This window comes from Nothoprocta perdicaria, unplaced genomic scaffold, assembly GCF_003342845.1.
Source record: "Nothoprocta perdicaria isolate Ctin4 unplaced genomic scaffold, notPer1 scaffold_48, whole genome shotgun sequence".
NCBI lineage: Eukaryota > Metazoa > Chordata > Aves > Tinamiformes > Tinamidae > Nothoprocta > Nothoprocta perdicaria.
The window spans coordinates 2,053,023-2,065,647 of record NW_020455732.1 but is presented as its reverse complement, the minus strand read 5'-3'; the positions used below and the strand labels follow the sequence as shown (position 1 = coordinate 2,065,647).

The 12,625-nt window shown below is 51.9% G+C and overlaps 1 protein-coding gene across 1 annotated transcript; it reads left to right on the top strand.

Moving 5' to 3' along the window:
* Nucleotides 1-4,286: 4,286 nt before the first annotated feature.
* On the top strand, nucleotides 4,287-12,418 carry PTP4A3 (protein tyrosine phosphatase type IVA, member 3). Its single transcript, XM_026047141.1, has 5 exons — nucleotides 4,287-4,486; nucleotides 4,617-4,709; nucleotides 7,510-7,640; nucleotides 8,088-8,162; nucleotides 8,777-12,418. Exons 1-5 carry the CDS (start codon nucleotides 4,382-4,384, stop codon nucleotides 8,892-8,894), a joined length of 522 nt encoding a protein of 173 aa, XP_025902926.1. The 5' UTR covers nucleotides 4,287-4,381; the 3' UTR covers nucleotides 8,895-12,418.
* Nucleotides 12,419-12,625: the final 207 nt, after the last annotated feature.

The following is a 12,625-nucleotide window of genomic DNA, read 5'->3' as shown; positions in this document are numbered from 1 at the left end:
ATGCAGTGTGAAAATTCGGCTCTACCAGGCTTCCTTTTCCTTTGCTTGGGGAGCTAGTGTGTTTAGGAAAGCATGACCTGACTTTTATCAACTCCTTGTATCCCGCTACTCTACACGACGCTGGACCTCAGCCATTGCAGCAAAATAGCTGACAAGTTTGGCATTGCTAAAGATTTCCTTCCAGTTTTGGCCATAGGATCCATATCCTGCATCATTTTTACTCCTGTGAGTCAACACAGCAGCAGAGATAGGATGGGCTGCCACCAAACGAAGAAGCTCTGATGGGTGCTCTTTGGACAAGGGTCACTGCCTCTTCACATGTCCCTCTCTGATGATGCTTTGGTGGCCAAAAGGAAGTCCTGAGCTCCTTATTTTGCACAGAAGTGCTGAAAGAAACAGCAGTCCATTCTGCTGGGGTGGAAACTCAGGCAAACATGGAGAACCTCACAATTTAAGCAAGCCAGACTATTAAGATGGAAATGAGATATTTAGGCTTGCCTGTTAGAGAAGTTGAAGGGCAAGCAGATCTGTTTGCGTGGTTGCAAGCATCCTGCAGAAAGAGGTTAAGGAGGACCGAGGTTGCGATGAGGGGAAAATCCAAGAATGGTTGGGTCTCCCAGAGACCAGGCATTGAAATCACTCGAACTCCTTGGCCAAGGGGTCTCCTGGCTCTGCTCAGAGGAGGTGGCACGGTGGGAAGCTGTTGTCTCCAAGAAGGTGCAGGTAATTCTCAGGCCATTGGGTTGCTCTCTTGACATGCCAGAGCGCTTTCACACTGGTTTATTGCTGGACTCTTAGCTATGAAACTTCTTGTATCCTTGAATTTCTGGGAGAAGGCTTCCCATGGTGTATGGGATGGATATGTGGGAGAATTTCTGGCTTTGCTTGAGGAACTCGTGCATGAATCTGGATTGCCCAAGGTGCCTTGGACCATCTTAGTGTTTCACAGCTCCTGCAAAGGACACAGTCCATTCTCATGGGGTGCAGGAGCTGCAGGGCTCTTCTCTTAAGAAGTAGGGATTTATTTTGGAACAAGGTTGTTTTGTCCATCTAAGTGAGTTAACATACTCATATGGGTCCCAGTAGCAAATTTTAGGCTTCAGTTTAATTCAGAAGAAAGTTAAAAGCAAATTCTTGGACCGTTTGATCAATGGTTTTGCTAGGTACAGAGCTGGGGAACATGGTGCTGACCAGTACAAAAAGGGGAAATGCTGTAGACAAAGCCTAGATTGGAGGATCAGGCAGAGCAGATGTCGGTGGGCCAAGGCAAGGTAGCAGGGTGGCAAAATGTCTCCTGTATTCCCTCTTCTTTACTTGGCAGGTTATTAATATTAGCTGCAACATCCTTTTCTGCATCGTCTTGCTGTACTTAGTATGGGAATCAGTGTTGCAGCCCGGGTAGCTGGGGATGATTTGCTATTGAAAAGCCATTAAGAGTTTATGGGCTTGAGGATGTGCATTTGCCAAAATACTTGAAATGCTTCCGCTGAATATTGGAGCTTGTGGGAAATGACAGATCGTTTTTTGCAAACTCCATCACTTCCCATTATAGGCAGCCAATGCTTACTGTGTTTACAGAGCATCCTACCAGGGCAGATTATTCTGCTTCTTAATCTCACTTTTTTTATAAAATAAAATAAAATAAAATAAAATAAAATAAAATAAAATAAAATAAAATAAAATAAAATAAAATAAAATAAAATAAAATAAAACAAAACAAAACAAAACAAAACAAAACAAAACAAAACAAAATAAAGGAACAAATGTGTTAGGACACATTAACTGAAATACGTTAATCCAAAGAGTTAGTACACAAAACATTTAGCGGGCTTGCTCCCATCGCTGCATGGCCTTCCACCACCTCCATTCTCCTTTCCCACTGGATCAGCTTTGGGAACCCCTCCCTGAATTTGGGTGAAATCCAAGCTCCTGTCTCCCTTTAAGCTCCTTCCCAAAATCACAGCCATCAGCACCATACAGCTGGGGTGCAAATAATAAATAATTAGCATGCTAACGGGAAGAAGCTCTCAACAGCCAAGGTGGGCTTCCCCTCCACCTTGTTGCTGTTGCTGCTCACCATTCCACATGACCCTGAGCTATTGGACTTTAAATAGAGCAAACAGGTTTCAGAGAGCATTGGAGATGAGATGAGATCTGTTAAAGAACAACCAACATAGGGCTTTCTCATCCTTGTACATCAATAAGGCCACAGCACAAGTGGAACTCCAACCACTGTTGAAGTCCTGCAGTGATGGAGGAGACTGGCCAACCGCTGGCCACCCCTTGCTTGGTTTCACCCCTCCTGGGTCATGGCCAGCTCTAAAAGCAGCTGGTGGTAGCCTCCATCCTTTGGAAGTGTCTCCTCCAAAGATGCTCAGCATGTATTAGTGCTCAGCACACATCCTATCCCAGGACTTGCCCAGGGCATCATCCCATCCCCATTTTCCCCAAAACAGGCCCTGCCTCCATGCCAGCTCTCTCCCTAAGGTCATCCTTGCATTGGAAGACCTCAAGGTTTCCCCAAAATGCATGCCAAGGCCTGCCACCAACACCATACGTGGACCCCACTGTTGGGTGTCCCACAGACACCCTGGCGGGGTGGAGAGTATCGTGCACACATGGCCTCCGAGCAGGTAGAACACCCATCTGAGCATTTGCTCACCCGTGTCGCTTTACTTAAGCGCTTATGTTCTATTTTGAGGCTGTGGCCGCCCGGCGCTAAGCAGCCGGTGACCCGGCAGAGGTGCAAGCTTCAAAACAAGAATCCGTCGCGTAACGCCCCGCTGGGTCGTGGAGGGACGACGCGTGGCCTTGCACCCCTTCCCGCGGGCTCCATCACCTCTTTTCTGGCATCATCCTGGTAGGAACTGAGGCTGCTTTTTAAAATTTTTATTATTTTCCTTCACTTTTTCCCCTCTTTTTGGCCCTTGTGATCTAATTAAGCAGCGGGACTGTCACTTGGTGCTGGGTGCTGAGGGTAGCGCAGATGTGTCGGAGCACACCAATGATCTGGCCTCTTTTTGGAGGCCACTGCAGGCACAGTGGGGGTTAAAACACCCTGCAAGAAACATGCTGCTGTTCTTCTTCATCTGCCCCTCTCTCCCCTTCATCCTTGAAGGCTCCTTGTGCTCAGCCTTGCAGCAGGCTGAGGTATTTTAGAAGGACAGGGCAGGACATTCAGGTCCAGCCCAGGATGGCGAGGAGCATCTGCACCAGGCTTGGGAAAAAGGGGGAAAATGTTTCTTCTGCTGTTGCTGCTTTCCAGGCTCTTGTGTTCCCCCCCACCAGTGAAAAGCTCCTTTGTGAAGAGCTTATTGACATAAGAGCATTAGAGGTGCATTTGCTGGACCTGAGCTGCGCGGGCGGCCAGGGGGCCAAGGCAGCATCTCCTGGATGAACAGGGCATGGGAATGTGTGTGAAAAATCATACGAGCGGGAGCCCAGGCATTCAGACTCGTTCCCCTCACTGGCACATCCAACTTTTACCCTGAAGCTCAGGCTGGTGGCCACGCCGGGGCGGTTTCATCCCTCAACAGGAGATGTTTCCATCATGGCGCAAGAGGACCCGCTCACACCTCTCTCCTCTTTTCCTCCCCTCGCAGCCGCTGTGCCATCGCTGACGGGCTCCCGCGTTGATGGAGGGGCCGTCACACGCCTGCCAGCAGGACCGGTGCGCCGCCGCTCGGCCCCAGCGCCCGTGAGGTGGCGCGCGGCCTCCCTGCCGCCTCGCCGCCGCCCGGCCGGCGCCGTCCACCATTCGAGGCTCCCACGCATGGCTCGCGCCCGCCGGCGACCCGCACCGCCCGCCGCGGCCCCCTAGGCTCCGGCCTCGCCTCGCTACTGCTCCCAAATACTCCACATATCCCGATGGGGTAACGTGACGCAGCGGGGACCCCGCAGCATCTCCCCATGCAGAGGCCTTCGTAAGCGAGGCGGCGGCACCGGCGCCACGGCGGCCGCCCCCTCCCCGGCACGCGCCGAGGCGGCCGACGCTACAGCCAAGGGATCGTTGGTTTTTGTTTTTTTCCTTTTTATTTTTTAAATTTTAATTTTTATTATTATTATTGCCGTTATTATTATTGTTATTGTCTGGCTTTTTAACACAGGGTCTGCCGGGGCAGGGTGGGAGTCGCGGCACGGCGAGGAAGCCACCGCGTTTCCAAGAGCTGGGAATATTTGCACAACGTCTGTATATTGAGTTCAATTTCATTTTTTAAGCGCTGAGCTTTTTCCTTTTTTTTTTTAATTATTTTTTCCTTCTTTTTTTCTTTTTTTTCTTTTTTTTTTTTACCCGGGCACGCTTTTTCCCCCCTTTTTTTTAATTTTGACTTGCCCCACCATCATTGTTCTGCGTCCGTCTCCCCCACCTCGGCTCCCCGTCATGGCCCGGATGAACCGTCCTGCACCAGTGGAGGTCTGCTACAAAAACATGCGCTTCCTCATCACCCACAACCCCACCAACGCCACGCTCAGCACCTTCTTGGAGGTAAGGAGTGGGGAGATTGGGCTTGCAAAAAGAAGCCATAGTATCCATAAAATCCCATTGGAATGGATTTGGCAGGGGGAATACGTTTACGGGGTGAAAATAACCCACTCTTCTCCTCCTCCTTGCCCAGGATCTGAAGAAGTATGGGGCCACCACGGTCGTGCGGGTGTGCGAGGTGACCTACGACAAGACACCCTTGGAGAAGGATGGCATCACTGTCATGGTAGGTGGACGACGGGGTGGGCAACCTTAGGTGCTGCCAGGAGGAGGAGAGCAAAGAGGGCGCTGAGAACTGCTTGAAACTCAACTTATTGCATGTCAGTGCGTCTGTGTAGAGTTCAGCGCAGGTCTCATCTTTTTTCTGTGGAAAGAGAAAGAAAAAGAAATATTCAGTGCTGGGAAGCTTGGAGGCGGTTGTTCTCTCTCTCCACCACAACCTCCATTCCCCAAAATGGACTTTTTTCCAGCTGAATTGGCTCAGACAAGCGCAGGAAGGAAAAGCTGTCCTGGCTGGCAGGTGGGGGTCACCTCCAGAGTGTCAAATTTATGTAAAAATAGCTGTCAAGCTGCTGTGCCCTTCCATAACTGTGGACTTCCTGCTGCTGTTGAGCTCAGCAGCCGGGAAGAGCTATTTTGAGAGTAGTAGTTGCTTCGATTACAGCTCCAGGGCCTGAAATCCAAGACGGCCACGGGAAGGTTTTGTCCACTGCTACTGCACAGAGAAATCCAGGGCATGGATCTCTCTGTGCAGTAGAGATCACAGGGTTTGAGGCCTCGTTCCACATCTGTCACCCTTGCTGCACTTTGAGGCTTTTTCCCCAACATTTTCTGAGCACTGGCACTTGCCCCACATGCTCCCTGGCCATGCCTTGCTTTCTGACGCTAAATCCTGATGCCGAGCTCTGCAATTCCTCTGGGGCTTTCAAACCAAGCACGAGCTGCCCACGCACCCGAAACTGTGACTCATGCAGGCGAATTGGCAGGCGCTGCCAGCTCTGCCTATCACTCCAGCTTTAAAGCGTCCAGGGTGTTAGAGCGCCTGATCCCACGTGGAAGATGCGAGTCATTCCTATGCATTATCTTATCCAGGGGGTATATAAACTGTGCTGCTTTGTTTTTCTTTTTCCTTTTTTCTCCTCACTCTTTGGCGCTGTGTGGCTTCAGGAAAGCAGAGGGAGCGAGGAACGGGGGAAGAATGAAGACAAGGAAGCTTTTAAGTGCCGGGGCTTTATCTTTAGTGATAAGCTATTGGAGATGATGTCAGGCGTGCTCGGCACGCATGGGAGCTTGCTCATCCCTGGCGCAGGCTGTGCCCGGGTACGTGGGGCCCGCTTGCAAGCCCCATGTGGGAGATGATGAGTAATTAGACGAAAACAGGGCGCTTCCAGCAAGCTCTGGAATAGCAGAGGGAGCCCAAGCACTTCAGAAACGCAGGTCCCGGCATCCTCTGCTGAGCTAAGGTGTTCCTGCTGGCAGGCTCGGACCTCGCTTCTCCCCTGTCCTGCTGCCAAGGGAGCCTTGTCTCTGATTTTGGACACGTCTTTCGAGGTCCTGCTGGCACGGAAATTGCTCAGGGAACTTGCTGGTTTGGGGAGGCTGAAGGCAGAAAGCCTGTTCTGCTCAAACTGCATTTTCCAGCCAGCCCAGACAATCCTGCCTGATGACGGGGCAATGCTTAGAGGTGCTTTCTCAGTGGGGAGAAGTCAGAGTGTGCAGTCGGCCGCAGTTCCTAACCCTGCAAGCCCAGCACACTCCCCTGGCGCTCAGGCCATCGTGGCAGAAGCAGAGCCTTGCGTGTGGCCTTTGCAGCCACCGATAATTATCAGAGACAGCGTAATTGCAACGAGCGTGAAGGGGTGTGAGCAGTAAGTGCTTAATTGCAGTGTGCTTTGATGCTGGGTAGGATTGCAAGCTGAGTCTCAATTACTGAGTCTCGCCTGGCACGGGCATCCCAGCCGGGTCCCGTCTGGCACCGTTTGCTCCTTAATCTCCACGCCTTTTCTCAGCCAGCACTTCTCTGTCTGCAAAATCTTCCTCAGAGCTCTTCCTCCTAGCGCACCGGGAATGTCTGCAGAGCAAGCTGAGACACTGGCACCTCACAGGGCTCTGCACGGGCGCCGTCCCACCATGTCCTCATCACATCCCCATCGTGCCAGGCTCTGCAGCTCCGGCAGCTCTTCTCTAAAATCAGAGATGAGGGCAGAAATCCCACAGGAGCAGGACTTCACGGCTGCGTTACGGCAGGGGATGAGCACTTGTCATCCCCTGAGTGACTGCAAGCCCAGTAAACCAGACCCCGATGACCTGTGTCCTCAGCTAAACCCATGCGTTCCCTGTGCTAGGGAAGGAGATGGTCTTGCTCCGTAGCGTGGAGTGACTCAGGCATTAGCATTCCCTAATGCTATTTTCCTACCAAAGCCTGAGGCGATTGAAATTGCATTACCTGCTCAAAAAAACGGCAATAAAATACAGCTTAGCGGCTTTTTGCAGCATCTTGTGCTGGAGATGACTTCGACACAGCAGCTTAGTGACTCACTCCTTAAACACCAGGATTACGGCCACGTGCTTTCTGCCCGCCGGGGCTGCTTTTCGCCACGCTGCTTTCCCCACCAAGCATCCCTGATAGGTCACTGTCCTCTGAAAGCTGCATCTGTCGGGGCTCCAGCCACCCACAGATGTAACCAGGTTTGCACTGAAGCTTGTGGTACAGGAAGATCTGAACCAAACTGGAAGCTTTGCAAGCAGCTCTTTCTTTGGATGCTTTGCCCCAGGGCTGAGCTGTCAGAGCAGTGTCACTGCTGGCAAACACAGTGCTTGGCACAGCCCCCATCAAGCTCTTTGGAAATGGGCTTTTTTTTTTCTCTTAAGAACCTGTGTTTTCCTTTCTAAAGCCGATCTACACCAAGGCAAATCACTAACTTGACTCTGTTGTACCACATTGCGTTCATCAGGGCTTTTTGCCGCTCCCTCGCGGGGGTCTTGCTGGCTTGCATGTGACACTCTCATTTCTCTCCTACCCGTAGGACTGGCCATTTGATGACGGAGCACCTCCTCCAAGCAAGATCGTGGAGGACTGGCTCAACTTGCTGAAGACCAAGTTCTGCGAAGACCCCGGCTGCTGCGTGGCCGTTCACTGCGTAGCTGGCCTGGGCCGGTGAGTGGGAACTGGGCTGCTCCACATTCCTTCCTTTGGCAGGAGTGTTGCGTGCAACGTGGCTGAAGGCAGTGATGTTAATAGGAAGAGGCCGAGGTGGTGACCAGGTGACCCCAGTGATGGGACTGGGATGGACACTGGACAGCACATTGTGCACAGGACATCACCCTCGGGGTTATTGGGGGCATTTTAAGGTTTTCCAACATGGTCTCATGTTGGACCTTCTCATGTCCTTTCGGCCAACAATGTCTGTGACAGGTAGCTCCATCCCCGAGTAGGTCCATCAACCCAGCGGTCACCAGCTCCATCCTGTGGGTTTTATCCCCTTCAGTGCTGGAAAAAACTACTGTTTGGGGCAGCTCTTGCAGCTAAATTACAAGAAGCTGCAAAATAAAATGTTTGCCTGAAACACCCTGTTTTCAACCGCTGCTTTTCGTTGCCTCCCAGGGCTCCCGTCCTCGTCGCATTAGCCTTGATTGAGAGCGGCATGAAGTACGAAGACGCCATCCAGTTCATCCGACAGTAAGTAGTGCTGCCAGGGCAGACGCAGCAACGTCATTCCCCGCCAGTTATTAGTCACCTCCCAAAGCATCTCAGCCGGGAGATTGTCATTGCCTCCTTGGGGCAGCAGGGTCGTTGGTGCTGGGGACTGCTGCTCCAGGCAATGCACAAGGAAAGGAGGCAGCAGAGCTACAGCCTTGCCGCGTCGCCGACATTTTGCACTGATGCGACGCGACACCGCTGCTGGGGTCGGCTGTGTTCATGTTGTGTCCCCGATTCCTCCCTGGGCTGCTTTGAGTCCTCGCCTGCCCCCGCCGTGAACTGCATCAAGGAATCAGGCTGTCTGCAGCCAGCCTGGTTTTTCAGTCCCTCCTCTTTTTTGAGGGTGGAGCAGTGGACTAGACAGCAGGACCGCAGGCAGGGAGAGCTCTGATGGGAGCAGCCTGTGCTTGGCTCAGCTTAGAGGAGGATGAAGTCCAGCCCAGCTCAGTCTCCAAATGCTTGAGTTATTCCGGCCACAGTTTCCATGGGTTTCTGCACTGAGCTGAGCAGCACGAATGGGTTTGGAGGGGTCTTCTCCTTTTCAAGGGCAGCACTGCACACTGCAGTGGGACCTCTCTTCTGTGTCTCTGCAGGAAGCGCCGAGGAGCCATCAACAGCAAGCAGCTCACGTACTTGGAAAAATACCGACCAAAGCAGAGACTCCGATTTAAGGACCCTCATAACCACAAGAACAAATGCTGCATCATGTAACCTCAATGACCTCTTGCCAAAATTCGTGCACACAGACACATGGGCACTCGCACGCGTCCCCCTCCGCCGCGCACCCCTCCTTCCACCCTGCTCACAGGCCCCGCTCCAGGCGTGCTGGCAGGGTCAGGGGGGCCTTGATGGAGCACCACTGACATGTCCTTGTAGCCAGGGCTCTCTTTTTTTCTGAATTCCTCCCCAAGAAAGTCTGTCTCCACCCGCCGTGTCCCCAAGGAGAGGTGGCAGCACCGCCCTTGACTCTTGGCTTTAGCAGGCGATGAGTTCACATGGTGGTTCTTCATCGCTCTCCTCCTTCCTCCTCCTCCTGTTTCCTTTCCCCTCCCTAGGAACCAGGAGCTGAGCCCTTTGCACCAACAGCACATCCCTAGCATGGAGAGATGGGTCCCCACTGCTCTCCATGGGCATTGTGGAGCTCGATTTAGGGTGATGTGTGCCCAGCCCTGGCCAGGATCACTCTGGGACCATGGCCAGGGCTGTGCCGTGTAAGGAGGGACCGGGCATCCCAAGGCAGGCAAATCCTCTCCCCACCTCTTGCCCATAAGTTAAAGCTGCGGGCCAGAGCCATGGGATGGTGCAGTGGTATGGAGGGGAGCAAGATGATGATGCAGGGAGGACCAAAAGAGGTTTCAGCAGAGTGACAGATAATGAGTCCTGCCAGCATCATTCCCTTTCTCCCATTTCTCCCTACACCACTTCCCTGGATTGGAGAGCCATCCAGGGCACTTGTTCCTCCAGACCTTGCAGCAGTGAAGCCAGGGCCACTGGGAAGCAGAGGGACAAGGATTGGATATGGAGGCCCCTGTTTTTGCCGGGGTCAATACTGTGTCCCCAAAGCTTGAGGTTTTCTTATTTATAGCTTCCAGATGCAATACACAACATTGAGGCTTCTTTCGGGGTGGGCTGGGGACCATTTGCTGCTTGTCTGGGGGTAGCAGAGCTGTCACAGTCCCTGGCCAGCTGCAGCTCCCACAGCACCATCTGTCCCAGCTAATCTTGGGACCAAATGCTGCAGGGCTTTGGCTCGCCAGGGCCTGGGATAGGTCTCATTTGGGACGTTTTTTCCAAACCCAGGGTGAAAGGAGAGCATCCCTGCCTCTCCTCCACCTCCTGTCCTGCCCTCAGCACTGCTGCTTGCATCCTGGAGTTGAGTCCAGCAGGTCTTTGTGGGACCGAGCAGTGCGTATCCTAGATTCCCATGTAGTCCCCAGGGAGGGACCTCAGAGCAAACCCCGCTTCTGGCTGACGATGCCCTGTGAGTGCAAAGCACCTCTGGGCACGTCCATGTCCTCCACTATTGGCATTGGTGCTTGCTGCCCACAGGCTTGGGGCTCCAGCTCCCACGGGGATATATTTTTGGGGAATTTGCTCCCAGCAAGTGCCCATCATTGAATTTGCACCTGCCTTTTCCCTGCCCCGTGGTATCAGTAACACAGTGTGTTGCTCTGTCAGTGCCCGGCACCCCCAAGCCCCCAGGTTGTGCTCTGGGGTGGATGCAGAGCAGCACCTGAGCCAGGACATGCAATGTCTCTCCACCTTCTGCCTTTGAATGCTTTCAGCAGCTGGAGCGGTGGGCACATAGGGGGTTTGGGAGCGGTTTATCTTCTGATGAGGGTGAAAAGAAATTTGCTAATTAAAGGAAAAGAAAAACTATTTGTCTTCCACATGTCCTCTGGCCTTTCTTTTTCCCACCTGTGTAGGGGACCAAGTGGACAGACAGCACAGACTTCCAGCAAGGGGAAGGGAAGGGGAGAGATGGCCCACTAGACAGACTGCAAGGTTGAAGCAGGCTTGCAGGTCTGATCAAGGCATGCTGAGGAGCCAATGGATGCCCTGGGAATCCTTGGGACTCTCCTGTCATTCACCCCACAGCTGCAGAGGATTGCAAGGACTGGGGCGTGCAGAAGGCTAGGGGCTAGTCCTCAAGCATCTTGTGGGTTCAGGCTGCCCACATTGAGGTGCCTTCACTAGTGGGTATCTCCATAATGTTTGTGTGCTTTCAGAAGCGTCAAGGATCTGGAAACACTTGCTTCAGAGGATTCTTGGGAGCTGCCAGGACTCTGGCGCTGCTGGGGGGAACACAGCAGTCGCACTGGGTGCTTCACCACCCCCTTCCTGCTGCTAAAAGAGGTGCTCTAGGTGCTGCTCCATCCCCAGCAGTGGCTAAAGATCTCTCAGCATTGCCAAAGGAAGAGCCTCAATTCTTCCCAGCCAGGAAACCTCATGTCTCTCATGTGCTCCCTGGTCATTAAAGGCAGTACCTTGACTTGCAGAGGGTTTGATGCTGCTGGCGGTGGGAACCATTGCTTTGCATGCCTAGAAGTCTCTGCTTGAGAGCACACTACCCTGTCAGTGTATGAAAAATGAATAGGCAGTAAATGATGCAGCAGGATCCTGGGATAATGCAGATGAGGCTAACGTCCCCCAAAAATGTCAATACACTTTTCAATCTTGATGTTCCTCCCTTGTCATGTCCTCTTTTCCTTCCACCTGGCCCATTTGCATGAGCAACCCTATGAGTTCAGTCCCATGAAGTTGAGCTGTATTTGCAGGGGCTTCATTGTAGCCCTTCTTGCAAGTTTGAACCTCCTGCAAGGATGGGGTAGGAAGGCCATGGGTCTCACATCTCCGTAGCTTCTGTCACTCCCTCAACAAGACCTGTAAAGAGGCCTCATGCAGAGGCACCCACAGGCGGGTCTCCAAGTCCATCCTCCTCCAACAGTCCCTCAGCTGAAGAGTTTGTCCTCTTTTTTTTCAAATTTAAGCTCTCGAGTACTTTGATTTTGTTGATATGGCCTTGGATTCCTACCTCTGAGGAGCCAGCTTTGGAGGTTTTCAGTCCAGAAAGATTTAGAGGAAACACAAAAAGCTACATCTGTTTTTCTGTTTGTTTTCCAACTGAGTTTTGAATTAGAAATCCCAATGAGCTCCATTTCTTCACAAAAGTCTCAGAACAGCGAGAAAAGTAGAAGCCTGACAGCACTGTAGACACAGAGCGCTGGAATGAGGCCGAAGCAATCAAAGCCTTCATGTATGGGCTGGTTATCAGATCTCTGAACGTGTATGTTAATCCCTACCTTGCCTCAGATGCCAAGACATGTTGAAAGGAGAAATTACTGCTTTAAAAATGTGACATACTTGCCGATTCAGTAATTCCTCCAATGACTCTTGACTTCTTCCTTGACTCCCAGGAAGACCAGGGAACTGACACCCCCATGGCTTTGACTACAGACAAACCACTGTTTCCTGCCTGTATCAGAAGAAGCCAAGGTCCAAGGACATTGCTTCTCATCCCTAGCCACCTCCCTCACCCATCTCATGAAAACCCCACATCTTTCAAAAAATATGCGGGGACAGAGCTCCAAATTGTAGCAAGTCCCTTGGAAATGCAAGAGATGGCAAAGCAGAAATTAACTATTGCTTCAACCAAGAGCTAATAGGGTTTTGTAGGGTTTGCCAAGGAAGCAGATCATAGCTGAACTTTGTGCAGATGGTAAACATCACCAGGAATCCATAGATGTGTCTTTCTACCTGTATCATTTTGGTGACGATGTTTGTGTTTTTCCCTCCATTCTCCGTAATTTCCAGTTGGACACAGCACACGATGGGAGCAGCAATTGGAAAGAGGACAGCAAGTCCATTGCAAATGGCCAGCTCTTAATTTTAACAAAGATTTGGCTAGACAAATTGATGGACTTGATATTTGCAAAATTATA